We start from the raw sequence: 26933 nt of genomic DNA, 5'->3' as shown, positions 1-26933 counted from the left end.
AAATAAATACACAATGACTCCGAGTCAAGCAGCACTGTTCCAAAAGCTGCTATCCCCATACTGGATTCCATACTGAGAACGTGTGCCTAAGTTTCCCTCTCTGAATTTTATCCAGTGCCTCTATCATCAACCAGATCCTAGGAAATTTAGGTAGAAGTATTCCTTAAGGACATGAAAAGAGTGCAGACTAGCTTCATGCTCTACAACATAAATAAATATTTTAATTCCAAAAACTGTTTTATCACCAACAGATCCTCTGTTCAAAACATGTAAAAAGCCCATGTATTTCATTCTGCTAAGAAACAGTAAACAGTTTCTCCCTCTTTTATTGTTTCTGTCTCAGCACAAACATCCCACCAGCAACAGTGAACAACATGACTGAAGTTACTCCTGACTCCTTCATTACTGCACAGAGCTGAAGACCTGAAGACCAGCTGCACCAGGTACAGCACAGAGGCAGGTGGTTCTGTGTCACACAAGCCTGATCTGCTTATGCAGCCTCATCAAGTCCAGAGCTGAGTCTAAATAGCAGACAGCATTTGTCTGGTGAAGATCCCAGTTACAGATACATCAAATTTTCTCTGGCAAATAGTTTATTCATCAAATAGCATGGTTTGTGGTCAGCCAGAACCATTCCGGGAGGCGGATCAAGCTCAAAGATTTTTGATTAACAAAGTGGATTCTGAGCTGAAATAATCTCACTTCTTTTTTCCCATTTTCTATTCTGGCTAGAGTAGGAAATACAAAGCAAAACAGCACAGAAACTAAGCAACAATACGTAAAATCCCATGTAGGAGATACTAACAAAGCTAAAATTTTGGGCAATTGTACAGCTTTCTCTTTCCACAGAATACTTTATATACAATGTCAAACCTTTATCTGACTGACAAAAAATAACCAGAAGAAATTGAACTACAGTTTTTTTAAAGTATTTCTGGATGCTAGTATCTTCTCTGCTGAGTTATTTTGGGATGATAAATAAAATTTAGATCAAAACAGATGTTCTGAGTCACATATAGAATTGGTCATATTCTTTTTCCAATATCCTATTTCGTAACACACTTTCCTATTTGGACTGCACCAGCAATATCCATTGCTGTTCTTATGTGTGCCTTCTCCAGAACCCTTTACCATCATGATTAGCTTTTCTGTTTTCCTGCTTTTTAGAAACTGAGTGCATGAAAATATTAATTTGATTTCTTTTCAACTGAGTCAATCCAACACATATAATTTCCAGGACAGAGCCCCAGATTCTCACTTTTCTTGACATCAGCTACAACACATTTTATTTATTGACTTACCTTGTTTAAATGTCACCTTCCCTTCTGAGTAACTCTCCAATTAAATTATGTAACTAAAATTTGCAGCTTGTTAGAGGGTTAGGGATTGTGCAGCCCAAGAGCTGCAGAAAATGGTAGAAAATTTCCCATTTTGTTCAAAGCAGAGACTTTTGCAGCACTACAGGACTCCTCAGACCCTGAAATATTGGTCAGATACTTCCATTTTTAAATTCTGCCACATACCCACAAGTATGCCTGACCAATCTCCCTTTGGTACTTGTTAAAAATGATGTTCAGAGGAGGCCTTATGAGTATTCCCCAATCTGAGAGTGAACAGCACTCTTAACCTATTTAAAGACAAATCTACAAACACCGTTGAAATGAGTTAGCCTGAACTATCATAAAGGAGAAAAAAAATAAATTTCATTTTCAGAGTAATATTAGTAAATATGTAGAAAACTTACAATAATGTAACGATTTGAAAATTAAGGATAATTTGCAACATAATAGCATGGCAGTGAAGCTAAACTCATTACTATGAGTAAATTACACAGTAAAGTAAAAATTACTATGAGTAAAAGGAATCAAAATCCTCTGAGACAAGGTGATCCAGAAATACAAACTCATCTTCTTGTATTCCCATTGTTCTACCTGCAGTCAGGAAGTTTTACATGACAGTACAAGAAAGCATAATACTGTAGAGAGTCTCAGATGTCCACTGGGATTACAATATATCTCAAACTTCTTAATTTTTCTGAATATTAACAAAAGTCACATAAATAAACCAAAGAATAGTTGAAGATGTCATTAGGAAAGCCTCCAACACAGCAGCCTCATTGTAAATAAAATTAGTATGTATTTTGGTCCAAGCCACTCTTACAACATCCAATCAAACAAAGATGCAGGTGTGATACATTCTCATAGCTCAACATCAATAAAATAACTTTTCTGGGGGAAGCCGGAGACATGACTCTGTTGTATTTTACAAATTCCTCGGCTGAACAATTTTCATGTAAGGCTCTCCTTGATTATGACACACATAACACAATTCTCACAACAAATTAATTTATTTGACAACAGACTAGAACTGTTCAATACCAGGTTCATAAAAGAAACCACATCACATTCCCAAGCAACAAGAAATGTGGTAACTTCCTCACTTGAGCATATTTTATTTTTAAACAGATTCCTGTTAAACTTATGCTTACCAGGTATTCAGGGACAACACCTTTGTAAATCTCATAAAATTCTTCCACATTTGGACGCTCCATGTTGAACTAAAACAAACAAAATGTTAGCCAGTCTATATTAAACAACAACAGGAATACACAGAACCATTCCTAACCAGCAAACATTCAGAATCCTCTAACTTTTACTAGGTAAAAGGAATGGCTTTACTACCGCAATATGAAGCTTGTCAGCAACTTAGTGATGGCACAAGCAACATAGCACACAGTATCTTTTTCCACATCAAATACAAGCAGACAATGTAATGTTGGCTGATCCCACTAAGAAAGGGACTATTCTTCTTCTGTGATAGGATCTGAATGATAGGAGAATGTCAGATCTTGAGACTTTCACCACAACTGAAGGGCAGAACTCTTGGGAACAATCTCTGTGCCAAATCCCTTCAACTGCTGAGGGTATTCAGGATGTCAAAATCCCTCAAGTACCTTTAAAAGCATTCCCCATAATTCATACTGAATATATATCTTAAAAAAATTAAGGAAGTATATTAACAATAGTTTAATTAATCTTAGCTAGTACATTTCATAAAGATATCTCAAATTGCTCCAGAAAAGGCAAATATAATTACCTCCCTGCTATAGGGAAACTCAGATACAGGGAAGTGAAGTATCTTGGCTCAAGGTCACCAAGCAAACATAAACAGATTAGCTGATCAGTCAGATACTAAAACACAAATATAACAAGGACAAAGCTGATCCCAAAACACTGCTACAGTCTGCACAAGAGTTTTATACTGCAGGAAGACACCTGTGCACTGCTATGATGTGCATACAGCACTACTCCAACTTCTGTTTATCATAAAAACACACAAAAGGAAACCTACCATCTGCAAAGCTGAGATCTCAAATCCTTCCTTGAGGATGGCTTTTATAATCTTTCCAGAAAGCCCTGAGGAAACATGGAAAATACAGTATTCAATTTCAAAAAGCAGATTTTACAACTGAAAGGTATTATGCCAATATACTGTTTATTCCCAAAATGAAAAAAACAGTGTTTGTGTAATGCTTGAGAGGAAGAAGAGAACAGGGCTGAGTTCACACACTCTAGGTTCTATATGAGCTTACATGTTAATGGTTTCAAATAATTAAACTCCATGCAGGTGTTGAAAAGCATTTCTACTAAAAAAGGTAATTAGTGAAGCCTTTGCAAAACACCCAGTTGCTGCAAGACCAAGATTTATATTTTTAATGAAGACCCACTGGCAATACGGATAATTAATCAGTCACCAATTCAGAGCACCAGCTGTCTTTTTCTTTCTGCAGGTCCTACTTCAAGCCAGAAACAATGCAGGATGATAACAAATGTTGCCAGTAAACTAGCACAGGAGTTCATGTCTGCAATGGGAAAATCACATTAGTGCAAAATAACCTATTCCTTCAAAGTTTACAGCTCACAAATATGCTATTGCTGATGATACTGTTGCTTATTCTCTCCAGAACACATCCTAAAGACCGAATGATGTTGTAAAACAAAACATGGAACTTCAGAAAACAAGAACCACTGATTTTCCATTGAATGTATATTTTAGATTTGCCCATACTTATAAGATCAGGCCATTTTGAAGATTATGTCAGCCAAGCACATTACTCTGTGTGAGTGAATTTCAGAGAATCGTTGGTTTTTTTATAGAACACAAATGCCTGTCCTCTAGCGCAATTTGCGAGAAACTACAAATTTCTGGACATTTATCTAGAAAATAATTAATCACAGAAGAATACCCTGTAACAAATGACAACAGCAGGATGTGACTCCTGGTCATCAGATCCTTTTATTAAGTAGTCTTTAAATTGCAGGATATTTAGCACTGCATAAATTTAGGAGATGAGAATAAAACAAAGTTAGTATGGAAGTTATAGCATGCTTGCGATACAACCTTCTAATACCTGTGGCATAGGACTGGGGAGTTTCCTACCACATCAAAAGGTCAGTGGAAGCTCTGAGTAAACGAGACTGAGGGTTGAAAGGCTTTCAAAAATTGTATTTACCAATGAAAATTTTAAAAAAAAACATGTCTCTGAAGTATTTTCTATCACATTTTCACACTAAGATTTGTGTAGAAAAGCCTTCCCTCTACAAAATAGTGCACATTTCTTCCAAAAATCTTCCAGCTACTGAAGGGAATACCTGAGATTTCAGTGCATACTCATGCACTGAAAATACATGCAGCTCTTTGTGTTTACAGAACATAGAAACAAGCAGAGGCAAATACAATTCCTATCCCACTGTTGTGGTTCATTTTGGGGAGGGGGCACCCCGGGGATGTCCCCGAAGGGCCCCCTAGGCTGTGAGTTGGCTGGCAGCAGCAGGCAGGCAAGGAGACTCCACACGGCTTCTGAGGGTGCTGATTGATGAGGGTTTATTGGGGGTCCCATCCCCGGGAACAGCATGGCTACTGAGGGGGAAGGGGGGAAGGGATGGGAGGGGGAGAGGGAGAGCCTAGGGGATGGAAGGAGCAAGAGGGGAGCAGAAGGGCTAAGAGGGGAGAAAGGCTAAGAAAGCGACTGGTCTCGTTAGCACAGCTTAAGAGAGAGAATGAAAATGGGCACGGAATCAGACTTGGGCCAATGGGATTACGGATACAGGATGGTTCAGGGCAGGACCACAGGCTTGGAACATACCATACATTTTGGAGGGGGGAGACTATACAGTTCCACCATGTTTTGGTAAAAGTTTCCTTTTAACACTCCTGTGTTAAAAGAGGAAAACCCAGAGGAACCCTGAGGAAAAAAAATCCTTTTTATGGATTGAAAAAAAAATTGCAACCACGAAATGAAGGGACTTGGACAGGTTTGCCCAGGAAATGCAAGACCACATCAGAGAGAGAATCCAAAGCTCTGGTTTCTTTTTGTCCACCCTGCTGGAAAGGCTGAGCATCTCAGATGCTTCCACACAGATTCCGCTGAGGCAGTGAGCCTTCACTCTTGTTTTCAGAGATGAATGGGCAGTTTGTAGAGAGATCAAGTGACTGGCTGGGAATCATTCAGGAAATGAACAAATAAATTGAATAAATAAATGAATTTAATTAATTAACTAATTAAATATGTGACACAGCATAAACATTTCCTCATTCTCAATCTTCAAAGACAACACTGGTCAACTGCTTCACTAGAAACCAGCAAAGATGAAGCAAGGGCACTGGCAGATAAATGGTCACTGTCACTTGCAGGGAAAAAGCTATGAGAAAGGTAAGGGACAGCTGCTTTGCCTGACAGATGTCCATTTCACACTTTATCAGTCAAGAATGGGCTACTTGCATAGGCACTCTAAGCCAGCAAGCATCTAATTAAAATACATCAAGATAAGGGGTACTATGGAGATCTGCTTTTTACAGAACTTTCGTCTTCAGCAGTTTCACATGCTACAAATAAAATCCATGTTTTAGAGAACTAAAGGGAGACTATTCAGCTTTCTGGGCTGTTTCTCTACTGAAGTCACTAAGACCTATCTCTTGTGTAGAGAGGAGACAGGAGACTTTAATGACAGAAATGAAAATAGGAAGGCATTTTGCATAAAGGTCTTTAATGCAAGGTTTCTTTAATAATTGTGATAAATCTCTCAAGATTTTCTTCTACATTGTATTTCTGAGTTCACTCTCACTCATCAGAGCAGCAGAGCACTTCATTGCTCCAGAAAAATTGCCTATGTCTGCAACATCCAAAATGCTTAACCGAAGGACTTATTGCCACCAGTCAGAGAGCAAGACACCTCACCCACAAAATTCAAAGTGCCTTGAGGAAGAAGGGCCATGAGGTTTCATTTATGTTTGCAAAGCAGGATGTCAGCTCCGCTTCCAAGATGTGGAAATTGAGGCAGAGGAGCATAAGCAAGTTGCCAGTGGCAGCGCAGATCCACAGATCCAGTGATTTGCCCTCCTTTGTCCCAGTTTGGGCAATCCATGCATCATTCCTCCTAGGGACACTTTGCTTTCCATTTTCCTTCCAAATTCTACCTGAACCAAAATAGAAACAAAAAGCACAAAGGCAATCCCTAAGCAGCAAGAATGCAGGCTCAAGGCTCAGCTTGGGACCTGTCTGAGGCTTTCAGCCAGCTGCATGACTGAACTGGGACATATCCTCTTCTTTGGGGGCAGATAAGGCTCAGGAAAATATGAGCTAATTAGAGTGCCATTTCAGCAGCTTTCAACAGTTCTTTTCAACTTGAAAATCCAAATCTGTAGTGAAAAAACAACTTTCCAAGGACCCTTCAAAAAGGGTCAATGGATGTTTAAAATGTAATTACAGTAAGAACACAAATCAAAGGCACAGATTAGGCACCAGTTATGATGAATTTTCAGTCTTAAAGCACAAAAGAATCCCAAGCATTACTAAATACAACTGAGGGAATTTAACACTAATCCAAGCAAAAAGAGTGAAAGAAAGGGAGCACGAGCACACATTTTTTGTCTGCTGGGCAGCACTGTATTACTACATACCTAGCACAGGACATAATTTTCCAATATAGACAGAAATAATTTTCCAATGTATTTTAATCAGGTAAAATGACAAAGTACCAAGACTTCCTCAGTTACATTAATATTATACAACTTGTTGCTTTACAACATACAGTATTTGAAAATTGTCCTTAATTAAGAAACAGAAGGTAGCAAGGAAGACATCAGACTGAAAAATGTTAACACTGAAAAATGTTTCACACTGAAAAATGTTTGCAGAATTATGCATTGGGATAAAATAAAACAGTTTAATGCAAGTCACTTTTAACTTTAATCAATGAACCACAGCAGCTGTGCTACTGGGACCTTTCAGTCCCAGTGCACTATGAACCATCAGCCCTAGGAGTAGGAATGTTTCATTCTCTTCCCTTTCTTCTTGACCCGTTTCCTAATTTAACCATTCCTCTGTTAAAAGCTCATTAGGCAAGATAGCAGACTGCTTTCAAAGCAAGGCAAGAACTAGATTCCTCATCTCAGCCTCCATATGTAATTTTTTAAAAATCCTTCCAATAATTAAAAATAATTCCTCTTAAACATCAGGGGGTTTTTGACAGGTATACAAAAACTGCCATGGCTGATCAGATTGATGATCCACCTCATCCAGTAACATATTTCTAAAAGTAACCTGTACTGGGTGCTTAACATATCAGTAACTATAAGTAGCAATTTAATTTCATGTCTTTTTCTGACATTTTAAAATGCAAATTTGCTTCATAGTGCAATGAAATAATCTGATTCTTTACTGCCAAGTGTTAAAGTCCTATTTCAAAACTCCAGAGAATCACAATCAGGCTTGACTCCAAGCAAAGTCCTTTTTGAACTCCAGAAGATGAAAAAGTGGGATTTAGAGTTGGGCCCTCCTGCAATGCATTTCAGTTGAAGTTCTTGCTAATGTTTGTTTCAGACAACACTGAAAAACACTGTTCAGTAAGTAAATGACTAATGTCCCTCTCAAAAAGTGCACTTCTTCCTATCAGTTGGTCAACCTGTACCCTGAAGAACAAGGTTTCTCTATTTTCTTCTTTTTCTACTTAGGAATAACATAACTCTAGGCATTTTTACTATGCAGCATAAATGCACCATTTCTAGACTCCCCAAAAGTTTGGTCATGGTAATAATCTATAATTATTGGTATCCCAGCCCCACTGTGTACTGTGTGAAAAAGGACATGCAGTCATTTTTGCACTGTGCTCTGGCACACCAGGGAATGACAGAGGGTCTCCTGAGTGGCAGCAAAGGAGAGGGGGACCTCAAAAGCCACCCAGGCTAGTGATGAGGAGGGAAAAAAAAGACCAGTGGATACAGATGGGAGAGAGAGGAGCTTGTGAGAAAAGGCTGAGAGAATATTGTTCACAGTGATACAGTCCAGGATTTTCCATTATCCCTCATTTCTGTCTAGGTACTATATTAAAGGAGAACCTCAAGAAGTTTGAAGAGCAGTTTTACAGACATTTACGGAGAACTTTGTCAACACTGCAGCACCAGTGAAAACCTTTACAGAAAATATTCTTTGAAAATACTAAAAGTTAAAGGAGTGAAAAAAAAGATATCACCATGGCCTTACTGGAAAATAGAAGTCAGGATACTGCTAGCACAAGAAAAATTATGCATGCAGGTATTAAATCTCAGGGGGACTTGAAATCAAAATGACCAAGTGTGTGACAGAGCTGAGAATGGGAACTGACACATTCAAAGGAGGTGGAAGGTTCAAAGGCTTAATTTCAGCTGCAACTTTCTGAACTGCTATGAACAAGGCAAGACCACACATGTGAATGCCAAACAGTGCATTATAAGATGCAGAATGATGAAAATCCATAGGGGAAAAAAGGTATTCTGGGAATTCTTGCATGGGAACAGATGGGAAGAGTCACACTTACCATTCAGATACAAAGGCCCATAGAGAAATTTAAGGCAAAGATCAGAGCCAGACTACACAAAGTATCCAGCAATTTGGCTGGGCAGTGTGAGCCACTGAAGAAGATAATTTGAAGAAGAAAGCAATATTATGAAGAAAAGTCAATATTTGTGCAACAGTTATGCTGAACTCAAAGTGACAGCTGTATATCTGCAAAAAAACCCAAAACCCAGAAAAGCTTAGTTTTCTGTCTTTCTCTGTTCTTGTGTTAAGAGAAAGTTTCAAAACAAAGATCCAGTTTGCTTTGCTCTTTCTTTCACAATGTTCATTACTTTGCGCTCCTTTAGCACATCCAATCAGATTTTATTTTTCTTTCAACTTAAGATTATGGTCAATCATTTTAGCTTGTAGAATCTTTCTATGGCTATAATGAGTTTCATTTATTTTTGCTTATTTCTTAAGTGTGAACAAAACTAAATATTATATTTTTAGCTGAGGCTGTACCACTGGATTATATGAAGGCATTCAGTATTGTAATTCAAACCATTCACAATCTTAGTAACATTTCTATCCTTTTCTCTGGTTATCCCTGCTGACCACTGTGCATGGGACTTCTCATGAATGGCTACAGCTACAGAGAGGAAGTGGTTAAAATTACTCCTTGGAATGTGCCTTAGCTCATAATTACAAACAATAACTTTAATCTATTATTTCACTGTCAATTAAATGAATTCCGGAGGTTAAAATCTTCATGCGATCCCCTACAATCTGGAAAGTTCACTGTCCTAGAACAATAGTAAATACACTGTAAGCTCTGTAATTTATTTTCCACTTGGCAAAGACTATCACATATTCCTGTATTCTGTGGCTTGGCTGTTTTCAGATCCAGTATGTTGCCTTTCTCTTTACACTGTGATTTGAAAAGGGCAGTAAAAGAAGAGACTTCAAATATTTATCTTTTGCTCCAAGGTACAGTGAGTTAGATTAGGCATGGCCACATTTTTTTCATTTTTCTAAAATGTTCTCAAAAATTTCAGGTTCCGTTACATCACCAAACATCAGGCCAGTGATACACTACAAAGTATTCCTTAATGATTACATTAAATCTTCTTTCTTCTAAATTAGTAAATAAGCTCATATTTTGTAAATGTACTTACAGAAACTGTATATCCCTGTCCTACCCATCTCAGCTTAAATAAATTAAACCCATAAAGTTTCCATTAGCTAAATCTCTTATTCTTTTGCTTTCTTTTTTTGTTCTTTTTGAAATAGAGTGCCCAGAAACTGGTTATGATAAGCAAGTTGGATTTTCATTAAGCAGAACTAGTGGGTACATAGTGAACACAGATTGTGCCTGTTTCATCACTATACCAACAATTTCTCAAACTTTTCACTGATACTCTCCCAGTTCTTCTTTATTTTATATCTTTGCATCTATTTTCCCTTCTCCACAGTAGTGTTATGCAGTTTATATTTAGTTTCATCATCTTTGCATCACATAATTTCTGCAATTCATCATGAATGTTCTGATGTTCTGTTCACAGAAATGTTCTGTTCTACTTCAAAATTTCAGTAGGCACTCAGTACCATGTGTGAACATTGCAAGCATGCTCTGTCCTCACCCATCCAAGCCATTAATTATAATATTGACAAGAACTGGCTCCAGGATGCGTGATAAGACTTCATTTGTAAAGCCCTTTTAATTTGACATGCTCATGTCCAGCCCAACATTCAGGGAAACATTTAAAGCTATGCAGATGCCTATGTTGTAAAGATCTAAACATAGAAATTATTCCACTAAAGGAAAATTCTGGTTTTCTGGCAGCAAAGAACTTTCACAAGGGAACTGATAACCAAGTGAATTAGGCTATCTTACACTATTTTACCTTCCCTTAGAGAAAGCATACTTGGAGACTTCAGAGATCAACATAGCATATTTTCCTTCACAAAAGACATGCTGGCAAATGTTCATCAACCACTGAGTGATTTCAGTGAAATTATACACTCATGATTCATCAGTTTCCTTGGTATGAAAGAAGTTTCACTATTCTGGTCCACTCTTAACATTGACTTTTCTCTAACCCTTTATAAGTGAAAATCCCAAAATGAAGTAGAAAACACTCATTTCTAATGTCTCTTTTTTTTACAATAATACCATCGTCCCTGCACAGAGATGATTTCCAGTAACATGAACAGCACCAGTATAAGTCTACTGAACACAGCAGCAAATACATTCTTTCCAGCTGGAGGATACTTATGGGCTTCAGCAAGGACTGGCTGTGCCATTTGATCTGTTTGGTTCTCTGAAGTGTATCTCCTCCTCTTCCTGCCTGCCTCAAACTGTCAGAAAGGATTTCCAAATTCAGTTCACCTCCTCCCCTACCAAAATCTATTCAAATGTAAAATATATTTTTCATACATCAAAAAAATAGATGTCACTTTCCCAGTAGTCACTGAAATACAGACTCACTCTAAGCTGGGAAACCAATGCCAAGGTGCTAAAACTTCAGGCAGAAATAAAGGAGAAACACTATGGGCTAGGTTTCAAAACCAAACATCCCAGGCGAGGAATATCCATCATTACAACTACAGCAAAGAATTAACAACACAGATGGAAGTGTATGGACGACTGATCTCATGAAAGCTAATTTTTTTTATTCTAAAAAATGGTAATGAAGTGGCAAAGTAGGTTGTTTTCACTTTAATCACTTTTTTCTAGCTTCTCTAAAGAGAAAAAAACCCAACCAAAAAAATCCCAGCACCACTAGACAACACCAAATGCTTTAACATCCTACAGAGTATATATATTCGAGGAAAACACAAGAAACAAACTGCATTTCATTTGACATAAAATACCTCTCCTCCCTGGGCAAGTCTGTCTGCAAAAAAATGCCTGCAGCTGAAAGCAGTGTTTTACTAGTTAGTCCTCACATGACTGCAGCACTAAGATTGTCATATTGCATGTGGGAATACCCTGAGGTCACATCTCAAACCACCCACTTTGAAGTATCTGCAAAGATTTGTGTTCATTCCACAATTTATTTTTTTTCGCTTCCAGATTCTATCTGAAAATAATTCCTTCCACACTTCAAATTGTTAAGTGCATCAAGGCTAGCACTGATGCCCCTTTGCACTCAATCTTGTAGACAAAATCCAAAGAAAGGTTCTGCCTGCAATGGGGTAAACTCCACAGCATCTGCACTTCACCTTTCTATTATCTGCACACTTATCACAGACAGATGTACTTTCAGATAACTTAAGAGAAAATTGGGCTCCTCATTTTTTCTCAAGGCAGTTTCCTGAAAACCCTGTTCTAATTCTAGGTCTCCTGAAAATAAAAACACTTAATTATTCAAACTTATGTCAAAAAGGGTAAAAAAAAAAAAAGCGAACAATTTCCAGAGTTTTTATATCTAATGAATACAAATTTTCTTGAGAAAAAACTACGAAATAGATAAGTAATGCTGAGAGTGACAATATATTTGTATCTCTACTATATCATCCTCTTTTTCTTTTCCAGCTTATTCAATTTCCTAACTACACACAATGTAAGTAGCATTATACGGAGGTGAACTGGATATTTTCATAGTAATGCCTTCTCTCTTTCAAAGAGCAACAAGTGTATTGTGTCTCAGGACAGTTCTTCAGTTGTCTGCAGTCAGATAATCCACTACAATGCTGGATTCCCATGCTCTACAGTCCTCTCCTCACTCTCTCTTGTACAGTAAATTTGCTTGAGATTCTACATAAGTAAACCTTGTTTCTGCACCTGCCTGAGACTGAACTACCATCCTTGGTATTCTTTTTATCACATTTAGATTTGTCTTTGGAGCTATAAACTACTCTCTCAATTGGAATTTTTCTGCCTTTGAATAAAGAAGGAAGTAAGATTCTTACAATTTCCTGTTGCGCAATGTTCTGTTAATCAATGTAAAGTTATACAACTTCCTAAAGCTGTCTGCTAGCTACTAATTTAATATAGAAGGCCTCTAAGTTTTATCATCCACTCAGAACAGGTCTAAAAACACATTTCCACACAGTATCTTTTCCACTTGGCAAGAAGGTATTCCTGCTCCTTTTATTTTCTATGAGATTTGAATTTTCTTTAGTTGAAGAATACTGTGGAAGACAGCACTGTATTTTTTTTTAATTAAGAGGAACAATGAGTTAACTTACCAGAAATGTTAGAAAAAAATCTCAAGCTTAACACATACAAGGAAAACAAACCTGTCTGGGTAGTCAGTCTCATGCCTAGGACCTCTCAAAACCATGGAGGCTTCCTTGCCTCTAGGCAGCCCTTTCAGTTTGCATATTACACACTTCTGACCTCAGCCTTTACAGCCTGATCATCTCTATTATAAAATTTTTTGCCTGCTAATTTTCCAAGGAAACATCAAAGAAACTTTAAACCCGTCACAAAATACCAAAGTCTACTTCTACAGCAAACATGACTAAACCGATACACATAAAAATATTAAAAGTTAATCCCACTCAGTGATCTATAGGGTGCTATTTCTGCTCACAAAACAGTCGAATCATAACTGTCCTAAGGGCATTAAACTGATGTTTATCCATTCTGGAAAATTTACGTTTGGCTTCTGGGCACTAGTGCTAATATATCCAGATCTACTAACATGAGGGGAATTACAAAAAGAGAATGCTTAAGTGATTGCAACTATGATATTTTATCTCAAGAATCAGAAGCACAAGAAGCAGGAAGATTACAGAACAGACCCACACTAAAAATTTCAAATTATTAAACAAATTAACCATACCATCCTAGAGCTGTGCTTACTAGCTACCATCCTCCTTGACTGAAAACTGGTCTCGGAAGAGGAGGAAACTGAAAGACACCGAGAACTTAACAGATTCTAGAGCGAATAAACCACATCATGTCTCCCTGATGCAACCCTGGTCAGAACAAATTTGCTTGGAGTAGCATCAGGCTGCTTTTGCATTCTTCTAGCTCTCAGTGAAGAGGAACTGGGCTGCTCTTGCAAAGCCTCTTCAGAGTTCACCTCACTGCTGCCAGCCAGGGAAGGAAGGTCTCCATCTCCACTGGGGGCTGCCACCAGTGAGCTAAAGCTGTCTAGTCCAGAGCTCTGGGCTACACTGCCTTCCATTTCTGATCCTCCACAGATGTTATGCTAACACCAGACACAAAATAGCTATGGCCTGAGCTCTTTAAGAGATGTGCATGGCACACATTCCTAGAGGGCGAGCGATATCAGCATTACCAACACTCTTGACAGCTGAGGTTAAACTTCACCTTAGTCCCCCAAGAGCCTTTATCAGGCCAGGGTTCCCCTGCAGCCTGGCAGACATGCTGACAATCCTGCTTACAGGAATTCTCAGGTGCCTGGCACTGCACCAGGTCCCGCTGTGGTTGGCTGGGCTGTGCTGCTGTGGCTGCCTAGGACCAGACACTTCTGTACGTCCGTCAGAAGAGAGGCAGCAAGGCCAGAGATAAAACCAACACTGATTTTCCTCTACTGTATCACTGGAAAGGCCAGCTGTGGCAATCAAACTCATTTTGTGAGAGTATTGTGCCCAAGAATTAACCAGCATAAACTAGAAATTACATCCAGCTTTTTGTCAGCAAGTTAAGCTCACTGAAATGCAACCTAGTTTACAGCTGCCATTAAAGCAAATCATCTTCCAGGATAGAAAATCAGGAAGATTTTTCCTTCTAAGAATCAGTTATGCAACAGACTCTGGAGGAAAAACAAACACTGAGGAAAGGGGCCAAAAAGCAAAATTCAAATCACTAATTCAGCCAAATGTCTCTACAGAAATAAAAACTAAATCTCCGTACATAAGTTTCACATAAGTGAAACTTCATGTAATTTTAAATATGTAATGAGTAGCTTATATTCATGGTAATTAGATAGCCAAGTTCAAAGCCTCAGCAGTGCATAGGAAATTGCAAAAAGGTTTATTTTTAGATACTCAATACTGAAAATTTGTAGAGCACATATCAAAATTCCAACGCAAAAGAGCCTCTGCTGATTTGACACACATGACTTTCTCTCTATGCCTCTGGCTTTGCCAAACCACCTTTTCCCACTGAAGGCCACACAGGTTCTCCTTTCCTCTCCAGCTGCTGTGTTTCCACTTACCCGACTGTGTGTGCAGCTTTTGCTTTACCTACTAAACTGTCCTTATCTTAACCCATGACTTTCCTCACTTTTACTCCTCTGATTCTCTCCCCAGTCCCCGAGAAGCGAGTGAGTGGTTGTGTGGGGTTTGCTGGTGGCCAGCTGCAGTTAAACCATAACAAAGTGTTAAAACAGTTTGCTGACATAGAAAAGTCAGTTCTGATTTCTTTGTTTTTGAGGGTAATAATCACAGCTGCATGGAGGGAATACGCAAGGTACACTTTTTGTCTTTCAAATTTTAGTTGCTTTTTGGCAGCTGTCCTCTGACTTTCCAGACCTCTGTGCTGTGAGAAAAAGGACTATATGGGAAACATTAAGACCTGAGGCTCTGTAAGACCTCAGGACTGTATAGGGGACATTAAGACCAGCACTCACACTGCAAAGCTGGATGTGCACATACACTTTTTGTTTACCTACATCCACACCACCTCTTCTCCCTCCTCCTACCCTCACCACCACCCTCACCCTGCTACAGGCACCCACACTCCCAGAGGGATGTGCAAATAGGGTCACAATTTGTCTTCTGGCAACTCAGAAAAATTAAGAGAAGTTCAAGGAAAAAAAAAAAAAAAGGAACAGACAGGACACTATGAAATCTACAGAGATGAGTAAGATTAAAAATAGGAAGACAAAACCTGAGTCTGAACCTCTGTATGTAATAGAAATTTTATCTTAAGTCTAAAAAAAGCCAGTCCAAGCCATCCACTTTGCTATTTTTACTCTCAAATGAAGGACCCTAACAATCCTGCCACAGAAAAGCTTGTCCTCTGCAAACATGTAGCTAGGTAAAATCATAGTCCCAGCTGCTGCCCATATTTCTGTAAAAGGAACATCACTGTGTCTTTGCTGCATGGCAAACTTAGCAGCAGCAGATACCATGCAAAGTCTGGAAGAGATAACAGGCGCATTATCAGGAGCAACCACAAAACTCCTTCTTGTGAAAGCCTTTTTTTTACTTTCAGCAAGCGCTCCAGACATCCCACCTGAGGTGTGAAAGGCCTGGAAACTGCTCCAGCCACTTCCGCTGTTTCCATTTAAGCTATCCACAAAGAAGCGATTAGAATGTTGCAGTGTGCTCTGCATCTTACTAAGAAAAAACTCTATGCTCTCACATGCTGATATTTATTCTGCATTCAAAAATACTGTTTCAGTGCCTGAGTCAAAATATTTTACTGGACTCACTGCTCCTACACATGCTCCTGGATCTAGGTACAGGACACACAAGCGAGGTCATTTTTGCATGGTAACAGTAGAGCATTAAACATTTCCAATACTCAAACTCCCAGGGCATTCTCCAGTACAGAAAGCATCACAGAATCTACCAAATGCTTTAGGTCTTTGGCTCACTCTCATAAACAAGCCCTTCCTACTTTCTATCCCCACTGCATTCAGCAGAACAAGATTTGCAACAGCACAAATCTCCCTTTCTGAGTAATTTTAATCTGATGTGCTAGTGCCTGAGCGGAGGGCCCTGGACCATGGCCAGGTGTCCTGCTTTCACTCTCTTGGGAGGATGCTAACCTCCTGCAGGTGACTGTGCTGGGCAGACAGGAGCGAGGACATGGGAAGCTGGCTCAATAAGATACGTCAAACCTCACATAGGTTTTAATCCTTCTCTTTTTTGCCTCTCCCTTCTCATTCTGAAGTGAACAGATATCCGCATGGAAAGCACATGACCCACTCACTCTTCATGGAAATGAACTGCAGAAATACTAAAAGTGTACGAAAGACAATGTATCTGCAAGAGTTGCACATGTTGTGAAATACATCCTGTGCTCATACAGTCTCATTCTCCCAAAAACAGGGTACAGGAATGGTCATGGATACCATAGAGACATACTGCTTTCTCCTCTGCTATCTGCATTGCTTACCTTCATTAACAGCATGAGGCTTAATAATGCAACAAGTACAGTTTGTGAATTTGGCACTGCTGACTGGTCCACGACCTCCACTGGAGGGAAAGAACAACTCCAGCTCCTGAAAACAATTGCAATTAAACACATTTTAGATTGATCTAGCTGCACACATCAGCTTTTATCATGAGCAACAACATCTGAAGTATCCATAATCACAGAAGATAAACTTTAGTGCAAATTTTTTTTTCTACAAATACTACTTCCCTAAAATATTATCTCAAATGTATCTTCTCCTCTCTGGCACCATTGCTACAATCATAAAAACAGGATTGGAGTATTTCTTGCAATGTCTTCCTTTTCAGTTCTACAGTGCAATCTGTTCACACTCGGAGCACTCAAAATGCTGATACAGCAATAATTTGGTAGAGGTGTTCCCAGTTTTACCAAAGCTCTCTCTTTTTCCTCAGTATCCTTCCAAATCCACTCCCTTACACACTTTTTTTTTTTTTCAAATCATCTTTTCCACTACATGACCAAAAATACGACTACTATCCATTTCTCAGTATGTTTTCTTTCCATATATAAAACGTAAATTTGGACCTCCTTCCAAATTGTTTACATTATCTTAAACAATAAATTCGATCTAAAATTGCTGTGTCACTTCTCAAGCCTTATTAGCCCTATAATTTTTTTTAAAAGTCCTACTGGATTGAAGCTGATGAACTCAATTGCTTCAATTTCTCAGATAAATCAAAGGAACCTGTTGCCTTCAATCTCTTTCTTCCCACCACCACTATTTAGCCATCAGATACCTTGGGTCTTAGACCATACTGGGGTGAACTTAGCAGTCAGGTTTCTTTCCTTGGTGATATTTTTTTCCACTGTTCACAGCTTCACACTTTTTCCATATCATTTATTCACATATGTTACACAATCTGCCAGCCAATCAACAAATGTGCAAAACACAGGTTCCGTTTTTGTACCTATCCATCAAATTCAGTACGAGAAATGATACATCTCTATTTAAGAGAAAACGTTCCATGCATGAAATACTACTACCAAATGTATTTGATGTTTTCCTCTATAACAGTAGCAATGCTAAAGGCCATTTCCTGCAATTGTCTCCCTTAATTTACTAGCTCAACTTAAATGGAATAGACTCTCATTTAGCTCATGGCACTTCAACAATTTCTGTAATATCTTCTTGAAGAATTACACAATTCAAACTTGTCGTGCTTTGGATCTTGGACAATGGATCCTGGACAATGGATCTTTCAAAAGAAGGAAAAAGCGCTTTTGTTTTTCTGCTGGCAAATAATCCACATTTTAAGTGGGCATACCTGAGACAATAGGGTTCATTCCTTACATCCTTTTACTAATAAAATTCTGCATGATTTAAGGAACTTGTCCCACTCTATTAATTGCTATTTACACTAAAAGAAGCAGCCAAAAAAGGCAGTAAAATATGTGTAATACTTAAGACTTAGTTTTATCTATTAAAATTCATAAAAGGAAAGTTTTATCTATTAAAATTCATAAAAGGAAATTAACTCAATAATGCTGAAGGACTTGCATAATGAAAGGCCAGACTATAATCTTGTGGAGCTTAAAAAAAAATAAAAATCTTTTTCCTTACCCTTTATTCCTGATCTAAAGAAATTACAAAATTTGGCCTGCAGAGAGACAGCAGCTTAGTGTATCAGAAACATACTTTCACTTGTTATTTAGCCATCAAAAGAACAATGCAGCGTTCCACTCTAAGTGTTCATCTTACAGTACATTCATTAAATGTGGTTGAGACTTCAGTTTTCTGTCAGGAGAGTTCATTTAGTTCCCTTTATCTTATATTTCCTTCTTTTCAGCAAACTTCTGCAGGCACAGCCAACTAGTTTCCATAGCAACTGCTATACAGCCATATAATACTAGGCCCACTAAATTAATAAAGACACAGGGGCACTAAATTCACAATTTTGTTTGATTTATTAAAGATAGGTATCAATAACACCACAAAGATGCACACACCTACAGATGTTCAGCAAAATAATCCCAGTGTCATAAAAATGCTACAGATGAACAGGGCCTTCAGACAGCATTTCAAAAATAATGAAATGCAACAAGAACAAACTAAAACCTAAGCACATACTTATGCTTCTAACCAAGAATTGATGCTAATAGATACTCTTTCCTACACTCCCAGTTCAGAAGCTAGAACAGTTGTCATGGTAGTACACAGGAAAAAAGAGAAACTTTCACCTGTATATTTGAAGACATCTAACTATTTAACCAGAACTCCAAAGACTTTGCTGACTCTCCTTCACCAGAAAAGACCACCTATCCAGACTCAGTTTCTGAGTCTGCAACATGTTCATCAAGTCAGCCAACAGAAAACGTTCTTCATGTCCACCATCTGATTTCTTGCCAAAACCCGAAGCACAGAGAGAGGACCCAGCAGTTCAGGCACAGTGCAAGCAGCAAGGTGAGCGCTTGGCCAGCAGAAAACTGCCCGTGCTGTGCAGCCAACCTCACAGCCTAACAGCACCAGAAGGGGAGGCTGCCCAGCTCTGCCCTCAGCACCAGGGTATGATCTCTGGGCACATTTTCTAGCATATATTACTTGGCAGCTCATTAGGTATTCTGAGGCAGGTCTCTCTCCAGCTGTGCTACTGCAGCTGTTCCAATTTAAACAGAGGGAAGACTTGAATCAAGGAAGCAACAACAACTGGTATCTTTTCCCAGCTAAAGTGGTCTGCAGCTGAGACACAACAGTGACACATCAATCAACCATGAGATGAATTTTATTCTTGCCATCATTTATTAGCATATCTATCCCACAACAATGCACACAAAAGTCACCTTAATTCTACAGAAATGGTAATATTTACTACCCAGTCCTAGGGCTTTTTCTTAGCACTGAGAAAAAAACCACAGCAAACAAAGCAAAACAGAACCAAACTCCTCAAAGCCATGTCCACTGTGTTACCTCTCAAAGCACAAAGCACTACAAAGTGGCCTGGTTTTTAATTTTTCATTCTGAACAATAACAGCAAAGTAGGCTACAAGCAGAGCACTAGTGAGAACTGTGAAGGAGAACAGATATGTGAAACACAAGAGGGCACAGAAGAATTTAATTGTTTAATCCCTTTCTTTTTATAACCAACATTGGTAGACTATAGGTAGATTACAGAGACTATGCAATTAACTCACGGTTTGTGATGCACAGGAGACATTAAAAATGACCAGGCATGCTCTCCTGATCAAAGCATCCAAGATTCACCTTTGTGATAAACACGATTTCTGTTTTCAGTTTATTTTTCTATGCTAAAAAGGAGCACATGAAGAATATGTAAACTAGTTTTGGACTCAAGTGTGGAAACAAAATGAGAAATTCCTAATCTGATTGTTAGCAGATGAAAGTAAAAATAAACCTCAGTCAAGAAAGAGTCAAAAACTTACTTTAGCAGCTGAAGCAACTGAATCTGGGCCATGAGCTGCATCTCTGAGGCCACAATGTCCAAAGCTCTCTGAGATGCTGTCCAGTGTATCACTCTCAGTCGTCGTAGGGTTTGCTGGCCCCACTATTGCTCTCCACTTACTCACTGCATCGTCTCCTAAGAGCTCCATAGCAAGGATGGGGCCACTCATTATTAACTGGAGAAGCTCACTGCAAAATGGAAACAGCAGATGGTGATCCATGCTACAAAGTAAAGCCAACAAAAATATGACCCAGTGGAGATGCTCAGAACTCAAACTGGCAAGACCTCGAGCAACCTGATCTAACTTTGAAGCTGACTCTGCTTTGAGGAAGAGGTCACATTAGATCCTGTGCAGACATTCCCTTATTATGGTCGTTGGGAAGAAACAACATGTAGATAACCTAAACTCACTCAAGCTACTCTGAAGAGTCTTAGAGTTCAAAATTATTTTTAAAGGATCCGTACTGGTGTCCTGGTAACAGTGAAAGAGAGACCCTGGTAACCACTTGTCTGACTGGAATGATTCCTAAGCTTTCCTCTTCTGCACAGCAGCATTTCAAGACTCTCATACATGACCTGGATGTGTATCCCACTGACACAACACCAGCACTGCTTTCAAGCTGAATTTTCCACTGCCCCACAGATCTCTCCCATGGATTTTGCCCAGCTAAAGTTCGAAGTGGGAGAGAAGGGAAGGAGTTGAAAAGTCTGCGTGGGATAAAGGATTTACTCACAAAGTGAGTTATTACATCTTGGCATCAAGAGATTTTAATGGGATGAATCCAAGTAACGAGAAGAGGTTGTCAGGAGCAGCCTGTCTCCTGTCCTGACCACCTCACAATAGAAAACAACCACCCAAAACTGGTAACCCAAACATTACATTTAAAAACCAAACAAAACACCAAAAACTATAATTCGGTATCTTCACAAAGCATGCATACCAATAAGCCTGTCTTTTTCACCGTTTAATCTGGACAGAACCAACAAAGGAAAACACTGAGCCTGGTTTTTGTACTATTTTGTTTAAAAGAAGAGCTTTACACAATTATAATGGTGGATGTGCATGCTTCTCCAGCTACCTTCTTCCTAATGATCACTGGTCAAGAAGAGAAGAGAAATCCTAGTAGTTTTTTGAAAAAGAAACAATGTTAAAACTATGAGAAGTTACACAAAGAACACAATAAAAAGCAATTGGATGTCAGGTTCTGTTGGTCAGGGTTTGCTTTTTTAGGACAGTTAAATAGTACACATACATACATCCAAGAAAAAAGCAATTTCTACAGCACTATTTACTGTGCAGACTAATCCTTGAATATTCTTTTTAAAAAAAATATTTAATATGAAAACCATTATTTTCCAAACAATAGAATTGTTATTTTTTCCTTACTAGTCACTAGACTTACACTGACTAGTGAACTCGCAAACTAATGAATTTAGAGACTAATGAATTTAAAGACAAGATACAACACCAAATATAAATGAGTCGTAGATTTCACACTTAACTGCCTTGAAGTTTCTTGTTTCTATTTGATTTGGAACACTCTAGAGCCATTTATTTCTAATTTAGAGAAAAATCCTATCCAGAAGAGGTAGCCAATAGGACTGTAGGATGGGAGACATGCACATTACAGTGGACAAAGGCTACAGCTCCTCAGACAATTACCATTAGTATATATAGACATCTGTGAAATAACACTTCAGGCAACATTCTTGATTATTTATCAATATATTCTAGCAGGCTTACTCAGCAAAGAAAAGGCAATTCCAAATCATGCATTCTCTGACTTCCAACACGGTCAGACACAGCCTGGGGCCATGTCTCTCTGAAGGGCTTTGAGCTCAGACCCACAACAAATCAGCTGCTGTGGATGGAGAGCAGCTGGCAATGCTACTTCTCAAGCACTTTGTGACAGTACTGAAACCAGGTCTTTCAACCACATCAGTGCAAACCCACACACCAACATGGCTGAAAAACACAAGGCACTTCTCCCTAAAAGAGGGAGAATGCACAATGGAGAGGGAGGAAAAGAAAGCTGCTGGCACTTTCAGGGAAAGTAGAAACAACTCAGTCTATGGGCCATAAGCGTCCATCTGATCAGTTATGGAAAGACTAAGGCTTCTCACATCAGGTGGAGCAGTCTAGCATCATGCAAGTTTGACAGCTGTCCAAGGGTAGCAGTACAGTAAAAACTACCCCACGAACTATCCTTTCAGTTATTTATGATTTGGGATACTTGTTACCAAATCAATTCTTACAACTAAGTGTTCCCCCTAATTCTGCAAGCTCCACTCTGATCCTGAAGATACCCCTTCTCTTGGCTTTGAAGTTTTGTCCTGCTAGGAGCATTTTCACTCCTGAGGGACAAAAGACATTCCCCTGATATCACTGGGTTGTAAAAACTGTGAGTTAAAATCCTGAATAGCTGAAATAAGGATCTCTCCCTGGAGGAAGAAGAAAAGATGCATGCTTTGCAAAGGGCTCCACTCAACTAAGACAAGCTCTGATTTTCACATGGTCCTGTGGCATCAAATATGGTAAATTAATTTCATGCATTCAATAAATCAGCTTAATACACATCAAGCTGAAATTCATATACCTACTGATAAAAAGGTTTTGCTCGATAATCAGCGTAGAAATCAGCTGCTTCTTTTCTGAAAAAGTAAAAAGACAAAGATATAGCTATATATATATATATGTACAGATAGATAGATACACACAAACATAAACCCCCCCCTGAAAACCATAATTATAATTCAATCAAATATCATTCATAAACATTTCTACAGGCAATGTCTCCTTAAGCTGGACAACTTGTTGGGTGCTCATGTCCAATAACAGAAACTACATTTAAATTTCATATTTTGTGTGGCTATCAGTACAGCTGACAACTCCTCGTTCTCCTGCTCTGAGAAGGATTTACTAAAGCCCATTTCAGGGTCATTGATGGTCCCCACACCCTCGGGCTGAGAAATAAATGCAGCAGAATCACATTCTTGCTCATTTGCTGTTATGTTGCTTTCATCATTCATCAGTTTGAGTGGGAATACTGGAAAATGAAGTTTGGTTTTAAAGGATAAACAATTTATCTGCTCCACTGGAATACTTCTTTATCAAGGCTAGTGTTTGATTAAACTGCTGCATAACAAAATACTGCATAACCTGATTTCCATTCAGCATCCTCAAATCTTACAAGTTACATAGGCAGCACAATGCCCTCCATATTAAAACTGGATTTCTTCCACACTTTCACACTTCAAAACTCAATTTGGTAGTGCAGTCTCCTCAGGGAACACAGCAGTGACTACACACTGCTTTCCTCCAAAGCAATGGGGTTTCAGCAGTGAGGGGTCTCCTTACACTGCCAGACAAATAAAGACTACTAGGCATACCCAGTGTCTGTAGCACAGCTGTTACTCAGCCCTTCCTCAGGAGCTGGAAGCAAGAAGATGTCCTTTTCAGACAGGGTGGTGGCGCTTCCCAAGCTCTGCATTGCCACAGCCACGCTCCTACCAGCACTGGGCTCAGTTACCCAACTACACAAGTTTTGGGGACAACCACAGTGCAGAGCTACCATCCACCCACCGATGGACACACCATTTTGTGGCTTTTCACCCCACCAGCCCCGGCCACCAGCCAACTTACTCTCTTCCCTGTCTTCTTCCCCAGCTGCTTCTCATATTTTACTATTGCTTACTGAACTGCTTTTTCTGCATGGTAACAGCTAGAAAAATCCGTGGAGTTTTTCAGCTCTAAACCTGCTATTCTGCAGCTTCAGAGTTCCTGTTGAGAAGACAGGCTCAGTATTGGCTTTCTCCAAACCCTGGTGTGTGCTACTTTTTGAAGCCAGAATTTGTAGAGAAGGACCAGCTCTTCAAGAGGATTGACAGGTGAAAGAAAGCAATATTGCTGACCTCTACTCTGGGTATAGAGTTCATAATAAAGCAGGGCTGTAGGGTGAAATTCCAAATTGGAAAGTTGTTTTTACTTGCAGCACAGTCTTCTGATTTTTTTCTGGTCTTCATGAGTTTGCTTATTTTCAGCAGCTCTCTTTTACTGACAGAAATTGCCTGCATATTTTTCAAATAACAGATTCCAAGTATGAACAAAGGCATAGTTCTGTCATCTGAAATGGAACTTTTGACACCTCTCTCCCATTTGCAGTTCAGACTTAAACCACATGTTGCCATAGGAAAGAAATAACATCAAGAACAACATAAGAAGAATTTAATTTTCTTAACATTTATCAATGTTTGAACAGTAACATTTTTCTCCAGCTTTTTTATCAAAACAACCTGAGTAATTCCTGGTTTGTTACTTTTAGTTGAGTATAAGTATGAGCCATTCAAAAGCCAAAATATTTTTATCAACCATACAGTAAATTTGCTTCCCTTCCATTTCAAACTAAGGCACAAGCATGATGTAGAAATTATGCTAGACATAGGAACTCTTGCAGTCTCATGCTTCAAGCCTATACTCTGCAAAAGGTTTGCCTACAATTTTCATTACCACCAGATAATGCTCTTCTGAAATTAATTCACCAAAGAATTTTGGAAAGCAAATATGAAAAAGGTATGTGAAGAGATTAAGTATTACCATTTCTGATTGCAAAGAAGTTTTTGAGAGGTCTGTTTCTGAAACAAATTGAGCTCTACTACTCAGTTAACAATTCCCACTGAAATAAATATCAAAGTGCAGTTGTGTTGTATAACTTGGTTCCTTTTTAATTTCATTATTAGTTCTCTGTTTTCAAATAATAGAAAACAGTGTTCACCTATGTATAACAGACTGAACTGACACAGGATTAAAGGAAGAGACTGATGAAGCAAGTGCCTGCCCACACTTTCATATCTTGGCTACAACTTTTACAGAAGGCATGAATCTACTTAACAGTGATTGACAGACAAATGTTGTTAATAATCCCTTTAAAGAAGGCAGTAGATGATGATGATAATTTGAACAAGCAAACCTGCAGAAATCTAAGGGTAGAAGATTTTGGCAAAGCCATAGTTCTATCACTTTAAAATGGCACAGTCCCAAGAAACGGAGTAGATACTATGCAGAGAAACCACAAAACACTCAAGACACTATTTAAATGTATTCAGTATCACAGCCCATTCTTGTGCTTATTAATAATTACTTTCAATTATACAAGACAACCAGAAATTTTTATATGGCAGTAGGCAGCAAAAGTTCAAGCCTCCATTTCTTCTCTTCAGCGTGAGTCAACTCTAAATCACGTGACTTGGCTCAATAGTTTGACTTCGCAGACATCACTCAAATAAAGCATCACCCAAAAGAACACTTCAGGATCAAATCTCTCATATTGCAGGAGAGAGGAAGCAAAAAAAAAGCTAGCCTGAAAGACATTATGGATTGCCAAGAAACATAAGAAACATGTTTGAACTCATGGAGCTGTTGGGTGGAGGATATGGGACCAGTACCATCAGATATTGCTGCACGTGCATGCAGAGACAAGAGGAGGAAGTCTTATAGTTATTTTATCAGTATTTCAGAAAGCCAAAAAGGTTCTGAAATGAAGGAAAATTGTTGCTCACCTCATACATAAACAATAAGAATACATGAAAATGCTATTATGTAAGACAGATAGCTTTTTTTTCCAAAAACATGTTGCATATGAATAGGTTTGGCAAAGCAGCAATGGAGAACTAATGCAGTAACTTTGGGAAAGTCTCCTAAGATAAATTAATTATGTTCTCTTTCCTCTAAAGCATGGCTTCTTTTAAATCTTGGGGCTCATTAAGAAGTGGAGAACACTGAAGGTTGGGGGATTAGGAAGATACATGAGTAAAACCTGTCCAACCCTGCACCATCCCAAGATCACTTGCTTTGCCTAGGACTTCCAGCAAATATCTGAGAGCAAAAATTAAGACAACAGATTTACTGAGAGCAAGCAAACCAAATACTTTAAAGACTACATTATTATAATGAGCAATACCATCTGTATGAGGAAGCCTGGAGGTGAGGACATACAGACATGCCACTGCTGGATTGCTAAAGCTGTGGTAGACACCTCGGATTCATACAGACATGACATATTTCACACCCATACTCATTTGCACAGCACTTTTTAATACTTAGCTTAAATCTCTAAATACTTTCAGAAATCTAAAGAACTATGAAACTTACGAGTTTCATGAGTTACCTCTCTTACTGGAACGGATCTGACATATGGAACAACACAGAATAGCTTTAGAGAATATTCTTAACTGCAAAAATATTTAGATACAATAGAGCTAACCTTAAGAATTCCTTACCTTGAAAGCAGCATCATTTTGGCCTTAGTTATTGTCAATCCAGCATTAATAATGATATCAAACAATTCTCCCATCTTACGCATTCCATCAGGTTTAATCAAAGCCAGCGTTCTGGGGAGGAAAAAAAATATATTCGAGAGATACAGCCAACATAACTTTCCTTAGAGCATTTGGTGTGCATGTTCGGTCCATATTCAGACAAAAAACCAGCACATCAAGAGAAAAATTTTGTCACAGTCACATATTCACTGTCCCAGTGTCTCATCAATTTCCATGTAGCTCTTGAATGCCTGTGAAATACATTATTCTGATAAGAACAAGCTTTGCACATTTTAAT

General features: G+C 38.7%; 1 protein-coding gene across 2 annotated transcripts in view; it reads right to left on the bottom strand.

The window, feature by feature from the left end:
* Window positions 1–26933, bottom strand: part of NME7 (NME/NM23 family member 7) — a 91803-nt gene that overhangs the window by 38143 nt on the left and 26727 nt on the right. For both annotated transcript variants that reach the window (XM_041411113.1, XM_041411112.1), the window contains exons 4-9: window positions 26597–26707; window positions 22922–22972; window positions 20301–20508; window positions 16863–16968; window positions 3352–3416; window positions 2489–2557 (exon numbers count right to left, since the gene is read on the bottom strand). In XM_041411113.1, coding sequence (XP_041267047.1) covers window positions 2489–2557; window positions 3352–3416; window positions 16863–16968; window positions 20301–20508; window positions 22922–22972; window positions 26597–26707 — 610 coding nt within the window. The remainder of the gene's footprint in view (window positions 1–2488; window positions 2558–3351; window positions 3417–16862; window positions 16969–20300; window positions 20509–22921; window positions 22973–26596; window positions 26708–26933) is intronic.

Source organism: Onychostruthus taczanowskii, unplaced genomic scaffold, assembly GCF_017590055.1.
Source record: "Onychostruthus taczanowskii isolate IOZ18803 unplaced genomic scaffold, ASM1759005v1 scaffold34, whole genome shotgun sequence".
Lineage (NCBI taxonomy): Eukaryota > Metazoa > Chordata > Aves > Passeriformes > Passeridae > Onychostruthus > Onychostruthus taczanowskii.
This window is presented reverse-complemented; position numbering and strand designations above follow the sequence as displayed.